Source organism: Carassius auratus, chromosome 3 (genome assembly GCF_003368295.1).
Source record: "Carassius auratus strain Wakin chromosome 3, ASM336829v1, whole genome shotgun sequence".
Taxonomy (NCBI): Eukaryota; Metazoa; Chordata; class Actinopteri; order Cypriniformes; family Cyprinidae; genus Carassius; species Carassius auratus.
In genome coordinates, this window is record NC_039245.1 from 5,200,811 (window position 1) to 5,220,817 (window position 20,007).

Sequence of the window (20,007 nt, forward strand, 5' to 3'; positions counted from 1 at the left end):
TCCTTGGAGGCAGACTGTTCCAGGTGCAACACTTGACACTGGGAAGGCACTGTCAAGGTGAGCAGGCTCTCTCAATACCTGTCAAGAAGATACCTGTCATCTATATATACCCTGTAGATCCGGATTTGTGTAAACAGACGCACAGTCACAAATTCGTATCTATAGGGGAGTATGTAGTTGATGTATAGGCTACATTTCAACTTCAGCGGGCAAAGAAGATGGCATTAAAACATTCGGGTTGTTTATTAATGACGTTTTGTTAGTGGAATATTGTTGCAGTAACGAAAGTTATTTTTTCCCCCTGACTACTAAATTTTTTTCTGTAAATTATGGTGTAGAATTGAAGGGCGTTCATGATGCCACGCATTTTGTGGAACTTTTAAAGAATTCGAAATGAGAAAAGAATTAGAAAAGAATTCGAAATGAGCAATAATAATAACAATAATAATTTGTACAGTTTTGCACTGATTGGTGATTATCTGAATGCAGTGAATTTTAAACATTACTACAAGTAAACAGAGAGAATTATTTGCTGCTGGTGTTGATCGTAAATTGAGCACATATATTACTATTCAGTGTGTGTAGATTTGGCACACAGGATAAACGCGCTGTTTGGAGTGGAATGACTGCAGACTGCGTTTAAATGCAGAAGGTCTCCTTTGTGATTTAGGAGGCTTTGTAACCTGAATTAGTTGATGAATTTTCTATCGATCTTAAACAAGCCCAGATTCATCTCTGACACGCTGCTCACGACCATTCTCTCACCGTTATTAGCGAGAGCATTTAAGAGCTTGGCAAAGAGAGCTTCTTGCATCACTTTCCCCTGGTACCGCTTTTCATGAACACTGGCCAAAATTAAGCAGTGCTTCTATTCGCCAAATCTGAACAGTTCTTTATAGAGGTGTAGTCATGTTCTTCTCGTCGTGGAGATGAACTGAGTGGGACGGGGGGCGTGACTTTCTGTGGGGCTGCTAGAATCCAGCATGCCTTTTCGCCGTGTCTGCATTGGCTTGTTATTGTTTTTATTTACTCACTATCCCATCAAGCGCGCAGCATCATCTGAGAAAGTATGGAATTTTGGACTATTCCGAAATGTGAGTTGATGAGCGCGGTCTAAACTGACTAATCCCATTTCCTTATCCGGGAATGCGAAGATCCACGCCATTGGCTGACGATGTCACATGGACCTTTAACTTTGTTCACTTGACAGAAAGTAGGAGGGTTCTACCAAACAGGAAAACGAGTAAAGGGATACATATAAATTTTAGTATATTTTGTGTGCAATTCAAAGAAATTAATGGCCATGAGTTCCTATTTGATCAACTCGAACTATGTGGACCCCAAGTTTCCACCATGCGAGGAATATTCCCAGAGCGACTACCTACCCAGTCACTCTCCGGACTACTACAGCGCCCAGAGGCAAGACCCCTCGTTCCAGCATGAGTCGATCTACCACCAGCGGTCGGGCTGCGCCGACCCACCCTACTCTCCGTGCCAGGGTTCGGGGCAGCCCGCCGCGGTCATCTCTCCGCGAGGTCACGTTCTACCCACAACCGCACTCTCGACCCCTCTCCCTGAACCAAACCATCACTGCGACTCGATAACTCCGAGTCCTCCGCCTGCCTGCGGTCAGACTCCCACTAGCCAAAACACTTTAACGGTCACTTCAAGAAAGGATCCCGTGGTATACCCCTGGATGAAAAAAGTCCACGTAAACATCGGTAAGTGCAGCTAAACTTCTCTTACTACTGTTTCCATGCGCAGACAGCTCAAACACTTTAGAAAGCCTAATGTCCGGCGTTAAATCTCTTGCTCCTCTTATGAAGTTGCCCTTGGTCGAGATTTACGATCGTCTGTTTGCAGGGCAATATAATTACACCCCCCATAAATTTTTATTGCACTCCTTCTTTAAGCTTTTTCGGGGTCTTTGCAACTTTCTCGTACTAATTTCTTCCCGAGAAGAGGTTCAAGTTATCCATAAATTAGGTTTTATGTTTTAGTAATTTGATTTTAAGTGACTGGACGGATTGATGTGTACTTTACATTGTCACTTTACTATTGTTAATAAAAAAATAATAATATTAATAGTTATGAGGAGGATAATAAAACTTTCATGGTAATATAAACAGTCGGACTCTTTTACAAACTGTTATTCCGCGATAATTAGTGCTTGTATTCATACAGCTCCCTTGGTGTGCGCGGAAAAGGGGGTAAACTCCGTGTTTGCAAATCACGGCTTAACCCTAGTCCCCACAGCCAACTATAGATTATACTGTTCCCTCTTAATGAATTGCTGAATATGTGTTTTTTTTATGAATTACGCCAAAATGTAATATTCATAGGTTTATCTTGTGCTGCTATTACTGAATTATTTTAAGGGGAAAAAAAACTTGAAATTAGTATCACTGTCGCGACACTATGCAAATTGCTTATCTTAAATGGACAATGGCCACTTTTTTTTGTCTAACGTTTTTGCATAACCGAAGCTTTAAACAGTCACATTGTATATTTGCAAATACTATTTTTTCATGTTTAAATAAATAAAGTACCTAGCCTACATTATATTATTATAGTGTGTGTGCATCTGTTGAGTGTACATATCATATGTAAGTGTGAGTGTGCGCTTGGGGGTTGTGTGTGTGCGTGTGTTATACTTTTTTGTAACGTGTCGCTCTCTGTATATCCCAACAGTGAACCCGAACTATTCAGGGGGTGAACCCAAGCGCTCACGCACAGCCTACACGAGGCAGCAAGTCCTGGAACTGGAGAAAGAGTTCCATTACAACCGCTATCTGACTCGCAGACGGAGGGTGGAGATTGCCCATACACTATGCCTATCCGAGCGACAAATTAAGATTTGGTTTCAGAACCGGCGCATGAAGTGGAAGAAGGACCATAAGCTTCCCAACACCAAAATACGCAGCAGCTCTGCCAACACTAATTCAAGCAGCGGCCCGACACTGAGCAGCAATCAGAACCGAGCAAGCGGACCTCCGCCAAATCTATAGCCCTCCACTGTTGCCCAAAACATGTACAATTATAAAATCTAATTTTCTGGAGTGTAGAACGTGGATTTTACCCACGCTGTTTCTCTCTACTCTCCCCTGCACTCTAATTACAGGGATAAAATACGAGGAAGATGTGGGGGAAAGGAGCAAAGAAAATGTTAATCTTTTTAACACTAAAATGGGTGAAGACTCGAACTCAAATGCTACTCTAGATGGGTTGCTTTCCCAGTCTGGTTCCCATTTTTATCCCGCACGCCTCTCCTGCTCACTCGCCCCTTTCATAAGCACAGAAGGCGGCAGATAGTTTTCAGATTTGGTGAAGATGGATCCGTGTTTCATCTTTAATCACGCCAAACTCGGCCCCATTTGTCATGTTTACTCTGTGGTACAAAGGATGAACCGTAGGCCTGCCCATTACCTCGACGTCTAGCGTTGTGCTTAATAAATGAGTCGCTCTGTTTTGTCAAGAAGCCTTTTCTGACTCCTTTTATTCCCCTGGCTTAAAAATAACTAGCCGAGTGTTTTTCAACTGATATGAAGTTTTGTAGCAATTAGGTTATTTTGCATTTGCTTTTTGCATTTCGAATGCAATGCCAATGGGACTGAGGGTTTATTGTGCGTGTGGTCCATTTGTCGCTCATTAAAAATACAGGTTTTTGTTTCACTCGCCTGTTAAACGCATTTCAGTTTAAGAACAGCAAATTACTAATTAGTTGTTCATATTAAATATAATATAAAAGTTCAATGAAGCTGGAAGGCTAGATATGCATAACCAAAACCGGTACAACGCAAAGCATTTTAACGAGAGCACTGCTAAGTACTATTTGAATTACCTCAATTGTATTTTTGTTTTTTATTTAGTTTTATGAAGTGATAAGTTTAAGTCCTTTGGACTTAGTGGCAAATATCTGCAATAGCTAATCTCAGCATTTGTAAGTTGAAATGAAATTTAAGTTAAGTGTGGCCAGGGTTGTATAGAGAAAGGTGCATATTGCATGAGTAAATAGACTATATTTTCGTTTATACTTTATTATGTCACTACCACCCTCGTTTTGTTTTATGGTACATAGACATGTGCACATACATTTCGCTTTTTTTTCTCTTTCTTTCTTTCTTTCTTTCTTTCTTTCTTTCTTTCAATTTTATTCATTATTATTATTATTATTATTATTATTACATTCCAAAGATCAGTTTTCTCGCTGATGAATTGTACATTTCTCCTCTTACATGTTTGTATTTTGTCTTCTTTCTGCTTGTACCTTTCACTGTTTACCTTTGTTACATGTAAATAGCTCTAGAAATTTAATAAATGGCGGAAAAGTATAATCTCTCTTCATGTGTCATGTCTTCTTGTGGATTTTAAAGCTAGATATGCTTATTTTAAATACACATTTCTTTGTATGGGGGATACCATCGCCCTTTGTTTGGCTAAAAACACAATTTAATTGAATTTGGCTTACAACTGCGCATTTTCGTTAGCCTTGTAGCACTCGCCTATCTTGAAGATCACTGCATATCTCTCTAGTGATTTATATCGCTGCATTGCGAGTAATCCTGGTACATTACGCCTTGTAATCTTATTCTAAATCACAAAACTCTTCCTTTCTGTCTCGTCTCTCCTCAATTTAACGGTGCACAAACCCTCTGCTCAACGATGCCGTGAACGTGCCTAAAAATATGGATCCATGTTAGAAAAAAGCAGAAGTTAAATAGTTTCTCGGCTCGTGGGCTTTTAATGCTTTAATGAGTGTAATTCTTGCACAACAGTTTCGCGACTGTTTGCCAGCCCAAGCTGTGTGTTTTTTTATATTACAAAGGAGCGGGTCGGTGCCATAGCTCAAACCCTGACAACCAAATAGATAATCAAGAAGACAAATGGCTTCTTTTGGAAGGCGCAGCCCTTGTATTAATTTTCATTTTCTTTTCTCAGAGCAGGTATTGAAAATATAGAGCCGGAGAAAATAACATTCAGTTTGCTGGCGTTGAACTTTACACAAAAGTATGGCCTTAAATTGGTCTTCTATAGAATTCCGTGGCACCGAGAAGATTTTCTATTACTTGCTTGTTGATATCAGAGGCCTTTTCGCCACACAGCCCGCTAAAGCCATTTGTCTGTTTTCTTCCTTTTATTTAAGAAATGCTGTCTGGGCATAACATCAAACACTTCAAAAAGCAAAAAAAAAAAATGTGATGCATTAAAATCATTTGAGGACCATTCTCAAGTTGAAATAGTTAAATGTACACAACTGTTAGCTAATACTGTGTGTAGCATGATAATTATTTAACAGTTTAAGATAGATAGATAGATAATTTTCACATCTCTCTCAAGGTACTCGAAATCTTAAATGGATGCATTTGCGTGTGGCATCTGAATAGACCTTGGAATCCTATTGTTGTTACACATTTTATTTTCTTTAAAAAAGCCACACTGGCTTGAATAGAAGTGAACAGATTTCTTTTGAGGGCCTCAAAAGTTCACCACCATTATTTGCAGACAGAAGCCTAAAGAAAAATGTGAGAATTATACAGAAAAATCATTAATCACCGCTCCTCTTTAAACAAGTCTTCTCTCCTATTGTCATTCGGCAGCACAACTGCTCGGACCTTCTGCTAGGAGGGGAGTGAAATCTTGAAGGGCACTTGAAGACATCCCCCCTCCCTCCTCTACCATCTTCTATTCACTAAGTCATGCCACAAGAAAACTTTTTTGGCGAGGGATGTCCCATGAAGAATCTCTTGAAAATGTTAGCGCGAGTGAGAGTCTTCGCAGGACATGAGATGGCAGCGTTTAAGGTACAGTAGCCTACTTTTGTTTTATTTCCCACACTTTTAGTGTTTTAAGTTGTATTGCTTTATGGCCTTCTCGCAGTAGGGTAGCAGAGGCACATTTGTCGTGTTGTGCCACGGATGTCTTTTATGGCTGCTTTGACAGAAAGGGCAGCTTTTGGGAACCGGTTGTCGTGTGTTTACGATAACTTCTAGGTGTGTGCCATCGCAACTAAAGTGGTAGCATGTGTAGCACATCTGTAGCATTGTTAGATGGTGTATTTGTGGGTGTTGATGCTGAAGTGCCAAAAAAAAGTGTGCACGCGAGCGTCTGTTTGTCCCTTCACGTGCGTGTGAACGCGCATGTGTATCTTCTATCAACACTGTGAATATGCATGAGTTGTGCCACATACACATCTGAGCAATATCTAGATATGGGAAATGTAAGTCTCCTAGCTGACAGTTTGACATGCTTCCCTAATGACTGTTGTTAATGGCACTTCATTTAGTTTACATATAAGTTTGTTTTGTTCGCGTGTGAATGTGTCTCTCCACCTAAAACACATTTTTATTCCATCAGAGAGCTCGGGTGGCACACAGGTGCAAAGCGGTCGGTTTAAAGAAAAAATTATTCGATGCTCTGTTGGTCAGACAGGAATGATCAGCACCGAAGAGAATGTCTCGAGAGCAACTATCTGTCTAAAACAAACGACTTGTAGCAAATTGCTTCAATTGCATGTTGTGTGCTTAGATGAGCACGAATGCTCTGATACGGGCTCACCGCCATTTAACCCCCTGCAAATCAATCTTTTGTGCGTATTGGAGAAAAGGCCAGTGGTTCTGGTTTACGGCTTTCGCCTCTCTCTGCGGAACTGTGTAGCATGAAGCGTGGCAAAAAAGACAAAAATATAACTGATATTGAGGGAAGCTGAAGGATGACAGAAAAAAAATCGATTCTTGCAGCAAGCAGGCAGAATGGCAGCAATGGGTTCAACTAGAGGACACGTTTTTTTCTGACCGATTAGGTCTGTTGCGAAGGCTCAGACTGACCCCACTGAAACCCTTGACCCGGCGCGGACCGGACAGCGCTATGTTTTACATGGTCAGCAAAGCCCTAGGGCGAGTTTGTCATAACAGCGCGGCCGGGGCACTGTAACCCGAGGGCACCGTGCTATCTCTTCCCTCAGACAGTCTGGTAAACTATCGGGGCCCTTAAAACAACAGCAGCCGTGGCCTTGCAAAGACCCGTCCTTAAACATCTCTCCCGTCTTTTGGTTTGAGCAGCTTGTGTAAGGCCCGACTAGTCACCACGCGTGTCAAGACCTGCAGAATACACACGACGAGACTACTTTACGATTTCCTTTCTATGTATTTCAGTAGCTGTAACACTGTAAGGGAAGGCCAAGAGGGCCTTCCGCTCCAGAAATATGACGGCTATTTTGTGTGACAACGCCTCGCATTGTATCATGTAAGCCCCCTCCTTCTTGCTCTCCTTGTTCTGGTCTCCACTCCCTCCTTCAGTGTTTGTTGGAATGCTTGCCGCTTGGCCTTGTAACGCTGATGTGATGGTGTGGTGCCTGTTTTAGCTCACGCCGCTAATTGCGAAACAAATAGCCCTCGCGCATTGCTGAATTATTATTGTGAAAAGCCACAGAGCGGAGGTCAGCACCGCACAGAGATATATGGCTCGCGCGCGCCAGCTTTGTGGGCCTGGGCTCAGAGCCTGTGTGTGCGTGTGTTTGTGTGTGTGTTTGTGTGTTTTAAAGAGACACATATTAAGTAAGGCAAATCACCATTGTTAACATTGCCAGCAAAACGCACCCCCTCCCTTTCCTGCTACATTACTAATCTACTGTTTCATCAATATCACTGTACTATTACCGATCTCTGTCTACACATGGCCTACTACAACTATTTAGTAAATATGTTTAATCTCTCGTTTTGAAAAATGCAGATTAGGCGTGCATTAATTTCTTTAACCCGCCGTGTCTCTCCAACCGGGCTCGTCTTCATTCGTTATTAATATTTAACTAACTGAATGGCTGCTGCGATACAGATTTCATTATTTCCTGGGATAGCGAAGAGTAATGAGTGAGCTCACTAAAGAGGAATATTCAGGTGCTTTATTTGTTACTCTTGGCTTTTGAAAACGTGACTTCCAATTTAATATGCAACTAACAGTTCGCGCATGCTACAGCTATTCCTACCGCATATTATAGTAATAATGATTAGATTCGATGATAGCACGTGAAAATATAATAAATCATTATTTTGAATTAAAATTATTGTTATTTATTATTATCTAAATTATTTCCCTGAATGTAGTTTTATAACAAATAAAACTGACACATGGAAAATGCACGTTTACTTAACCAGCTGTCCGGCGAGTCTCCCTATCGAAGACTAGGCATATATATATATATATATATATATATATATATATATATATATATATATATATATATATATATATATATATATATATATATATATATATATATACGTTTTCACGTTTTCTATATGTATATATATATATATATATATATATATATATATATATATATATATATATACGTTTTCACGTTTTCTATATGTATATATATATATATATATATATATATATATATATATATATATATACACACACACACACACACACGCACGCACGCACGCACGCACACATTTAAAAAGGCACTACGCGTTGAAGCCGCTTTTGACAGATTTACAGTCCCCAATATGCTCAGGTATGCTCAGTGTCGTAAATCAATCTCCGCCTCTCTGTATAAACCTAGCCTGTAGCCAAATGTTGTTTACTTAAGCGCCTGTAAAATCTGGGATGTTCATTGACAATTTTTTCTGTATGATCTGAGATCTCTCTTTTCTTATAATAATAACAACAACAGCAATAATAATAATACGAATTGTTGTTGTTTTATTATCATGACCGGTGATCTTGCTTATGCACGTTTAGAAAATTACCACTATTAAAGAAATATCAAATGCATTTATTACTTGCATTGTTAAAAGCTCGCGACACAGAACAAATTAATAGACTGGAATCGAATTTTGTTATAATTCTAATTCTAATTGTACGTTTATTTTAGAGATTCGGGTTCTACATGTTTGTTATTTCGTTTTAACTTTGCAGATGATTTGTTCAATAATTGAAATACGTATTCAATTCTCTCTATTCCCATTGTCCTAAAATAATTTAAAGATATGCAAGAACAAAACCATCGCGTTGTACTTTTTTCGAATTATTTTATTATTAGGTATTATTTATTTATGCTGTGAGAATTACTAGCTTGCATGCATTTCCATTTTATTAAATAATAAAAATCTAAAAATTTGGACTTTATAATCACAAATTGCTTAGTAGTCTTTTTATTTTTATGTACATGGATAAATATATCGTGATTAATTCATAAAGTCATATATTTAAAAATAAAATGTGCAATCATTCCATTTGGGATCACAAAGTTTCCTTTCATTCTTACAAAGCATTTAACACAGAGCCATACATACATGTTTTAATCTTTGCTTTAATGTTAACATTGATATAATTCGCATATAGCCTGGTTCGTCATACGCATTTGTTTGTATTTACACCGCTACAGCTATTTTGCAAATGAGAAAATGCATGGACTGAATTGCACTTTTGAGAAGAAAATTGCAGAGGTTCAATTGCACATAAAGCTTATCTTTATTGCATTTACCCTCTTTGGCAAATAGTCTAATTGCATTTGATAAAAACGGCTGCGAAGCTGGCTACACTTTAATCGCGCTTTTTATTCGTTCCTTCAAGCTGTTTTGACTGAAATTAGCTATAGAAAATACGGTGCAGATTCTTTGCTAGATTTCTTCGAGCACACAGCAATTCAGGCTATTGTTTGACCTTCAAAGTCTCTGTACTGCTCCGTTTCTTTTGACTCAGCCCCAGGTCTATTGTTTCCGTTTTGCCTCAGCGCTATGCAGAAGGGCATCCCATTGTTGCTTAGGGCTCGCGACAGGGTCTCCTAAAGAGACCCCCCTCCACCTCCTTATCTGTCGCATGCTACCTGTCTTTGCACAGCCTAAGAACACCACAAATTACGATTAATAATAATTATTTAAATCTAAAAAATAACAGTGTGGTAATGTGGATGAATTTGAGCTCATTCCAAAATACACAAATCTACTAACTTGCTACAAAGGTGCTCTCTGCATTGAAAATGTTTAAACTGTTGAACTGACTTAATTTCGATAAAATGTCACAAACGCGTGCAGTCGTAGTCTTAAATAAGCTGGCAAAGAATCAGTGATGAAAATTGGGTATGTGATATCAGTTGTAATGCCAACAGCCATTCATCAGAGTGCTTGTTATCGTAAGAATTTCTTCACACACACACACACAGAGAGTCTCTTTTTTATTTAGCATTATTTGATGTATATTCAATGCAGTGTTACAGAGAATTCAAACAAGACATTAATATAACATCCAGGACAATATTTTGACTTTAAAATGATCGCAGAGTAGAAAAAAATGAAATATAAAATGGTGATTACAAATGTAGGCGTTTATAAAGTAACAAATGAATACGTAAAAAATTACATTTTGTAATAAACAAATGTCTGTAATAAAAATACTTAGGCGTTATAGCAGACAAAACTTGTACCACTTGCACGCAAACTAAGCCTTTATAATTAGACTATGTCTACCACATAGGTTAACATTTACCACATACAGCCCACGGTCGTGCAGTAACAAACTTTTTTCTTTACCTTTGTCCTGAATAGTATGAAGAATTTCATTTTACGAATAAAAAGGACAGAACAGACTGTAGTGTGTAGCTGTGGAGTGTTGGGTCATAGTAATCCCGCGAGCGTGCAAGCCGTGGTGCCCCCTTCCCCCTCCTGGTCACGTGATTCATTAAATAATTAATGCAGTGGTTGCAGAATAGATATGTATTCGTCAGGAATATCGCAGACATGGTCTCCTAGTGTCTGACGTGAAATTCAACTGTCCTTTTAAAAACAAGCCCTATAGCGGAGCGAAAAAAAAGCACAGGCAGAGACCCTCACAGAGGCTGCAATAAAACAAATTTGGACGGGGGAGCGTCTCACCGTGTGAAGCTTGTGAGTATACGAGGAAACGGGGAACGCCACTTCGACCGCCGCCACCGTTCCAGGCTTACCCGGCTCCTTGCATTTTTTTGCTGTTTTGTGGTGTTGTGGTAAATATCGTCCAGAAATACTCATCCTCGCCATCCCTTGTCATCATGCATGTGTCTCACAAACCCATTCCATCGTTTGAATTCAGCTGCCAACAGGAGTGATGCACATGTCATAGCATTACACCGTGCTCCATTCATATCACTACATATTTATTTTGAAAAGCAGCGTGTAAGCCTACTCTTCTTTTCTTCACCGTCCCACATAAACCATCTTTCTCTCTTCCTTTGCATGTCCCCCTCTCTCTCTCACTCTCTGTACCGTCTTTTCAGCCAGCTACTTCTCTTGATTTATAGTGATATGTGTGTCAGCGGCAGCGGGGCTGCCATTGTGTATTTGTGAGGGAGTTGTGTTGTTTATAGCCGTCTGCGCGATAAATCATTTCTCTTTGAAAATGATGGGCGAGCGACGATATGTGCGGGAACGAGGAAGAGATTCCCCGGATTACCGTTTACGCTCTCCGACTTTCTTTTTCGAAAACGGCCCGCGAACCCTTCATCTTTGAGCCCCCCAAGTTGATTATCGCCAACGATTTACGACAATGGATCAGCGACTAATATGAAGGCTAAGTAGCTGCAGGTCTTGAGTTACTGAATATGCAATTACCAATTAAGGGAAGATTTGTTTAAATTTGGCAAAACGGGAACGCCTCGTCGCCTTGTAAATCTCATAAAAGTGTCCGCGCCCGCCAGGAAACTCATAGCCAGGGGTCTCATACCTGGACTGCAGCTGCTTTTCTTCATGGTGTAAACTTAATTGGAGTACTTACTGAGCAGAAAGGGGTAGCTACTGCTTTAGTTTATTCTTAACTAGAACACTGACAGAGCTTCAATTGCCTTTAAGCTAAAAAAGGGTCACGGCTATAGCCTCTCAGACACAAAGATCTTCTTTTTTATTTTATTTCTTTTTTCTCAAACTTAAGAGAAGGCTTTTCTGATTTGCTTGAGTACAGAAGACTTTGATAGCCTTTTTATTGTCACCCCCCCCCCCACAAGTGATTTAAATACTGTTAAAACTGAAAGAATAGCACAGAAATCTGCCTCATTGGCTGTATACTATTTGAACTGGATTCCCCCCCTTATCTGCGCACGAGGAGGAGGCTTGTCAAGTGAGCGACTTTACCTGTAGTAAATCTTGTTTATGACGTGTTAATGTTATTTCGTAGAGATGGCAATAATTGTGCAATGCACATGCGCCGCTGAAGAAGACAACCACAAACAAAGAGGTTCATCGATCTTTATTGTTTTATTCACACAAACATAAAAACAGACGTTTATTGTAATCCATTGGATTAAGGTCAAATGAAAAAAAAATATAACAGTTGTTGTTACTATTAACAGCAATAAATGTACAGCAGGAATAATAATAATAATCATATTGATAATAATAATGATGATGGTGACGAGGTCGGGGACCCTTTGCTTTATAGCATTGCCATTGTTTTATCCACCTCATCTCCACCTGGGCAATACAAACCGTTGTGTAGCAAAATTAGAATAACTCCGAGGCTCCTATCAAATATTAATGGGCACAGCTTCATGGCGAGCTCGTTCAAAATGTATAATTCCAGCAGTGCTCCTTGTTGCCGGGCGCTGTGTCAAAAACAATTTTCGAGATCATTTTGGAGGATGCGCAGGGGGCGAAAAGATGAGACATTTTTTCGTGCAGGGACTCGCCAGGCGGATCTCATATCTGATTTCACGAGTTTAGTGACAGCCGAGGTTGAATAAATGATTCAAAATGCCAGTCAGTTTAGATAGACATTAAGAGTACCTATATCAATGCAGGAAAAAAACCCAGTTGTGTTCATGTGTAGTCATACAGTTAGGTTCACCAAAAAATATAAAAGTGATATAGATTAAATAACATTTATGCAATCAAATATGCTTCATTTATTTTTAATTAATAATTAATAACCACATTAATAATTGTTAGGTTTTAAATCTATGTATGCCAGCCGAGTAATGTAAGTATCAGCATTAAAATCCTGGAGAAAAAACATTTAAATGTCCATAGAGTAAATTCAGATAATTGTATATAAATTTATTTTGCGTTTTGATAATTAATTAATTAATATGCCTGTGTATATGACGGGATATGGAAATGCTTGTCGGCCTTTTTTCGTTTATCAAACAGTATTCCTATAGTTCATCACTAGCAAGTTTCCTTAGTCTTTGGATTGGATGTCGGCCATATTGTCCTTTTATTACATCCAAATGTACACTAACAAGATGGAGCAATGTATAAACTATGCTGCTGTTTCGCAATTACATTTTCAAAACTTCTATCATTTTGACTAATTTAAAGAAAAACTTTACCACACTTGATCGAGCAAGACATAAGCGAAAAACAATCCAATTTTGAAATATATTTGATAATAATAATACTAAAGAAATGTCGGTATTGCTAACTTAGATAACGCACCCCATTTTCTGTGGAATGTTAAATATATTCCGTCAATAAAGATGCATAAAAGAAATGTCGTGTGTTTGTACCGATCATAGTGTCTATCATGTTTTGGCAATCACTAAACGACCACAGTGAATTCAAAACTATCACTAAGCATGGTGGCTAAATGCAATCATGTTTTTGGTCCCTTACGGATTTTTTAAGCCTTTTTGTCTCTCATTCAATTCGTCATTTTATAAGGCCAACAGAAGCAGTTGTATGTAGCTACGATTTATTTTCTGTTAGCTAAGGTGAGTTTTAAAGGTGTTTCCCCTGTCTCCTAATGCACGAATAATTACCCATTTGGAAATAAATCAATATCAAACCTCTCTCTAATTCATAACGGTCTACACAGAGCAACGATTGAAAGCACATGAAAAACGAGCAGAGAAACGCTATCCAGAGGCAACATGCTGGATTTTCATCCATTTGAGGAGCATGTGGGAGCGCGATAAGAGAATTCAGCCGGAAATGTTCGAGCCAGCGTCTGCCTTTTTATGCAGTGGCTAAGAATAGCATGGATACTATCATCACACTTTTAAATAGTTATAACTGGACTTCCGTCTATGTCTGCTCGGTGTGTGTGAGCGCACGCGCCTGTTGTTTTCTGCTATCTCTGCGTGGGTAGTGGACAACCTAGCACACAAAAGCATCGATGAACGAAAGCCAAGTGCAGTGTCTTGAAGCTTTGCAGTGTAAGGCTAGTGAATGCAGGCAATAGGCATTAAGGCAAAGCTTGCAAAACAAAACCGACTGAAGCTACCACACGAAAGACTGCGCAAGCTTATTTTTGCAAAACTCGAGAGAAAAAGTATGCTTTTCCTATTCACTGGAATTTAGCATCGTTCCCTTAAAATGAAAAAAGGAGACAAGAAACGTGTTGGATGTCGACAGGGAAGGGAACAATTATCGGAATGAGGTTGACCGTGTTCGCCCTCGCCGAAGCCTGCAGGTTGCAATAACCATATGGCCCATGTGTTGGCCCCGTAGCCGTGCAGTCCCCTATTGGACAAACGAACCCCGTTGGCTTCTCCACCCTGTGTGTCTTGTCAGTCCACTGGTTCACTAGTTCACCGTGTCAATCCACCCTACTCCGCGCAAGCAGCAAGAGGCGAACATACAGCTTGAGGCTAGAGGTGGAATCTTTCGCCTGCTGTTGAGCGGTGCTCCAGAGCAGCCACACGCCAAGACTCAGAGCCTGGGGTTCGGCTGAAGGAAAAACGAGCTCCCGGAGTATTGGGGTTGTGGAGTGCGCGCGCATTAGCAGTTCCCAGCGCGCCCATGAACGCTCTGATCCACAAAGTAGAGTCTTTTTGTTTTATGCAAACGTTTAAATCGATAAGGAAGCTATAAAACGTTACCTTTCTCGCATCGAACCAACATTTATATACATCTATAAAAACAATCCATGCATGGCAGTCAATCTGTTCCGTCGTTTTGCGTAGATATTCCAAAAACAAAGAGCCATCTTCAGCGGAGAGATCGGGAGGAATGCTGGATGTCAGGTAAGATTTGCAAGCTTCGAATGATGCCGCATGCCTGGACTCTTCCTTGTGTCCCGAGCTCTTCTGCCGACAAGTCATTAATTATCCGTTGTGTGACCTAGAGTCATCCCTGGGTGTGCCCGACTTCGAAAACTTTTTTCTTTGTTTTCAAACAACCGAAGACACTTGCCTTCGAATTGGTAACCGATGAGGGCTAAACGTATGCTCATTCCCCACATACCTCACTGCTTTTCTTTTATCAGCTTGTTTTTTTATTAGTTTGTTTTTAAACTACATTATAGTTTCCTCACCAGTTAGCCTAAATTCAGAAATTCTCACTGATTGGAAAAGTGAGGAGATTCGCATAGGGGCCTGAAAGTGTAAATAGTAGACAGATTTATGACCTAAACAGATGACTGCTTATTCTACTAACAGCTTCTAATTTCGACCTTTGCTTTGCTCTCCACTGAACGCGCCACAGGTATCCCAAAATGGCCTTATGGCTATTTTGTCTTGTTATTATTTTTCAATTTTGCTGCTTGTAAAACGACTGGTGTCCCCAAAACCTACAGTAGGCGCTGGCTGTCAAAGGTAATAGAGGAGCGGCTAATAATTCAAATGGGGCCTCAAGGTAGACGGCTATATTGAAACATAATGTCTCCTCTGTGTTCCAAGCTCTTTGGTCGTTTAAACGTGGACTTAAAAAAAAAAAAAAGAAAAAAAAAAAAGAGGAAAAAAAGAAAGAAGCTTAGCTCAAACACACACACACACACACACACACATACACACACACACACATATATATATATATATATATATATATATATATATATATATATATATATATATATATATCTTTTTTTTTTTGCTATTTGGTACATTTTACTTTTACCAAATTTCGTGAATTTCAAAAACCCACAGGCGATGAAATTTTTATGTAAGTGATATGTGATATATAAGTGATATATATATATATATATATATATATATATATATATATATATATATATATATATATATATATATATATATATATATATATATATATTAAAAATGTGATTGTAATTGATCATAAATTAGAATTAATCTCTAAAAAATATATCTCGCGTAAAATTTACAATGAATGAAGACGGGACAAATCTTCTTTTGCATATTACCTATAACGGAGACACAGGCTAGTATAATTAAATGTCAACAACCTTTGACTATAAATCACTTAAAGTTTCGGAGACAAATGTTTGACATCAAGTAAAAACTACATTGTCACTTGCGGACATATGCACCAAAAGGTACTAAAAGCTCAGAAAACAGTCATCTGAGTCAAACTGACCACTTTGACACATTTTGAAAAATCTCTTCTCTGAGTAGTACTTTTGGTTTTGTTTTTGTCTTGATGGTCGTTAGCCCAAAAGAGGAATTTTGACCAGCGGTTTCCGTGAGCTAGTGTACAGGTCTGAATAAAACCCACAAAAGTCTAAGTGGATATAATTTAATTGATTTTATCATAAATCACTGACAGTACAGAGAGAGAACCAGTTAGAGAGAGCAATTTAAAGAACAGTGAACAGTGAGACTGCCAACTAGGTCATGAAGCTTATATATATATATATATATATATATATATATATATATATATATATTATCCATCAGTCTAAGAATATTTTATTGCTGTCATAATTATCATAGTCTGTGATTTTTATGGGCACTAGTAATGCAATGGTATGTGGAGTCATGTAGCTTTACTAAAGCTCGTATTTACATGGCGACCACAAAATAAATCATTCAATGACTGATTTAACTTATATTTTACTCTTAAAGTTAAAATCAGATCCAGCTGCAACTGTTTCACTTCTAACGGAGAGCAATTTTATTTTCTCTGCTCATTTGTCAGATTTGTGAAGTTGGCAGTTTTGGGGACCCTGGGGGCATGGGCCTTGGTTGACCCAAAGACCCTCTCTCTTCCTCAGTCAGTGTCTTCATTCAAAAAAAGTTAAACATTATCCACCCTATCCACAGATGGTCCTTAAAAATTAACTTTGTGGTCGAAAACCTTTTGGATGAATGTGACTTCGGATATAAGAGCATCTGAATGAGTTATATTAGATCAAGGAGGGTTACAGGGCGTTGTGCACTAATGCATAATCTTCAGGTTTCGTTTAGCTAGCCTTACCAGGAAGTCCACTTGGACGATATTTTAATAAAGGTTAAGCGTTAGAGCGGTTCAATTAAACAATATATCCTCAAGTAATACAAACATAAACCACTTGACCCCACTCCTAAACAATAAATAAAGTTTAATTCGCATATGAGAAAAAGTGCGCGTCTTTGTTGTGATCATTGCGCACAGGTCAGTAAGGCGACCCAGAAATCTATAGTTGATGTTATATGCGTGGGTGTCAGAAACCAAGCCCCCTGCCAATTCACACAGTCTGAGCGAGCAGAAACGCCTTTAATCGTTCAAAGATTGGCCACAGAAGGCCTAACGTATCCAGCGGCCTCACACTGAAGTTTGTGGTGTTGAAAGTTGGATGTCACCCGCCAGACTGCAAGAGAAAAGAAGACATAGCTAGCCGCTCCCAGCTTAAAACAGCCTCATCTCTCGGCATTTGGGTATGCTAAGCGTTCGAGCTCATTACTCTTCAAAGCACTGGAATCCAACGAACGGACTTGATGAAAGCTCACCATTTCTGTGATGGGGAGGCGATATCAGTTTCTTTTTTCTGGGTGTCACTGAAGAAAATGAGTCAGAAGTCATAAATTGCGGATTCTAAATGAAAATGCACATTTCCTATTTCTGGATTTATTAGACTAGAGACGTTAGAAAGCCATTCTGACGCATGTGTGTCACGTGAGCGAAGGATTCAGGGCATTATTTTGGATTTGGAAACAGGGCCCTTAAGGAAGTCACTACTAAGTCACTTCTAAGTCGTTCACAACCGCCTGGTAAATTACACAACAAATGGGATGAGGTCGGTTTTGCGCTGACTTCCAGTAGGTACCATATGTGCTTCTCAAGGGCCTGTGGACGTACAGGACGGGATATTAATGCATAAATATAAGACATTACAAGGGGATTCCAAAGTACCTCTGATTGATCATTTATCTGGTGAGTTATCGCACCTCTGCGGAAAGGTCAAGCTGCAAACCCAGTGCCAATCTATCAAAGCCAAGCCGCGCGCCTCTTAGTTTCCCGTATTTTTTTCTTGCTCTTACGTACGTGTTGCATGCATATTTTTGAAACGATGACCTATATTACACATGGATACGACCATACAGGGGTGATGCAATATCCGAGGGTGAGGGATATAAAGGTGAAAATGTAACTGGTTTATAATTGAGTAGACATGAGTGTAAATGAGTTCACATTGTCAGCTTTACTATATTTAAACGGTCATACAAACCTAACACAATCTCCCATTACCCGTGCATACACTTAATATGCATTTATATAAATGATGCAAGAGCCCTTTGTTGCAAAGCCAGGAGTAATGAGGGCACGTGAATCCGGTAGTTGATTCCTTCTGACCCTTCTATAGCTTGAACAATAATTATACACCACTGGAACGCTTTCCGTGTAATAGAGGAGAAGCTGGTTCTGGTTCGGCTAAGCCGTTGGTTTCTGGTTGCTTTCTCTTCCATTTTCCTCACTAAAAATTGGCTCATCAGCTCTTCTGGCTGGGAGCTGCCTCCTCCCTTTGTTCTGAGAGCAGCAGCGTTCCTGCTTGCTGGGGCACGAGCACCCTTCACTTTATAGGTAACTTTAGGTTAGTCCAGCAAGGCTGCGGGTCGCTGGCGTGTTACCGGGGACGAATCGACCCAAAATACCCGGACAGAGGTAGAAACGGGCCCGGGTGCTGGGAATGGAATCGAGCCAACGGCGTGCGTAAGTGCGGGGATGCAATAAATAACTTTATAGCGCTGTAGGCCGCAGAGTCGGGGAGGTCGGGGGAATCCTCGTTTTGATTTATGTGTTTGGGGTAGCTGTCACGAGCCGGCGAACGAAACCGTCCAACGTTTTTATTCCACTTTTAATAAGCGCTGCTATGCAGACCAGCAAGGCCATTTCATTTCATTTCTGTTCAGGCCATCGCCTACTGTATATATCCATTTTCGGTTCTCCGGGGCACCCGCTTGGATTAAGGACAGTGTTTATCAAGTTTATGGACGGATTTTATACCAGAATGGTGGGGCTCGAGCTTCATGGTTTTCTCAGTGGTCGCTGGACGTTGTTGCTTGATATATTTAATAGTTTTCAATCTGTTTCATAGTTTGTCTGATTTATATGATGATAGTATTTAAACGTAAAATGTTGCTACTGTTGTTATTATTATAATTATTATATGTTAATCTGTTTTTAATTGTCTGGGGATGTTATAACTTTAAATAACTAAATATTGCATAACAGAAGAGCAAGCCATTCTTTATCAGAAGGCCGGTTGAGCTTGTTATGCTATTAAACTCTGACGAAAAATTGTGATTTAACTACATATTTTCAGCATCATGTTTTTATTCACTTATTACTCTATATTTTCAGTGTTTGATTAAGAGCGCATGTATGCTTTGGGTTTTCAAATGATCCTTCCTACTGTCAGTAAACCGTTAGCAAGGCCAAAGGGTCTTTTAAATGATTAGAAATATCATGCTTAATTCAATACATGTTGAAAATCAATAGAAGTTAGGGACTTTGGGATACAGCGTAAACATTTTCGTTGGCCTCGAATTTCTCTCTGTATTCCCGAACATGATTTAAGGTTAACATGTCGGTCAACAGTGGCCAACCATCAAATCGTCTTCGAGGTCAATTTCTCTACATGAGGTCTGATGTTCTCTATTGGATTTTTGGCGACCCCGTTTTGATAGCATCTCTCCTTTTTTTCTGTTCCTCTACTTACAGTTCCTTCCCGTTATCAAGAAGTTGTATCCTTGCATAAAATCTAGAAGTGATAAAGGACAATATCTCGGTAAGTGATTCAATCTTTTTGTGTTTGACAGTGATTTATACCCTTTGGTTATGTGTTTGAGGAATATATATTTTTTCTTTATTCTAAAACATTGGTATTATTATGAAATCTTAATTTATATTTTTACTT

General features: G+C 39.3%; 2 protein-coding genes across 9 annotated transcripts in view; both read left to right on the plus strand.

Annotated features, from left to right (window-relative positions):
• Positions 1 to 20,007, plus strand: part of LOC113044492 (homeobox protein Hox-B3a-like) — a 50,714-nt gene that overhangs the window by 21,924 nt on the left and 8,783 nt on the right. For 3 of the 8 annotated variants that reach the window (XM_026204549.1, XM_026204540.1, XM_026204557.1), the window contains exons 2-3: positions 5,598 to 5,801; positions 19,812 to 19,878. The gene's annotated coding sequence lies outside the window, so the exon portion shown is untranslated. Of the gene's footprint in view, positions 1 to 5,597; positions 5,802 to 10,677; positions 10,890 to 14,412; positions 14,939 to 17,545; positions 18,024 to 18,072; positions 18,801 to 18,843; positions 19,102 to 19,811; positions 19,879 to 20,007 lie in introns of those variants that run through there. The other 5 variants (XM_026204590.1, XM_026204573.1, XM_026204582.1 and 2 more) reach the window with 5 other exon arrangements.
• On the plus strand, positions 17 to 4,331 carry LOC113044557 (homeobox protein Hox-B4a-like). Its single transcript, XM_026204642.1, has 2 exons — positions 17 to 1,721; positions 2,692 to 4,331. Exons 1-2 carry the CDS (start codon positions 1,298 to 1,300, stop codon positions 3,006 to 3,008), a joined length of 741 nt encoding a protein of 246 aa, XP_026060427.1. The 5' UTR covers positions 17 to 1,297; the 3' UTR covers positions 3,009 to 4,331.

What these genes read in the sequence shown, in the direction of transcription:
- LOC113044557 (XM_026204642.1), top strand. Translation starts at nt 1,298, where the DNA reads ATGGCCATGAGTTCCTATTTGATCAACTCGAACTATGTGGACCCCAAG. An exon ending in AAAAGTCCACGTAAACATCG is followed by an intron (nt 1,722 to 2,691) that starts GTAAGTGCAGCT and finishes ATATCCCAACAG; the next exon opens with TGAACCCGAACTATTCAGGG.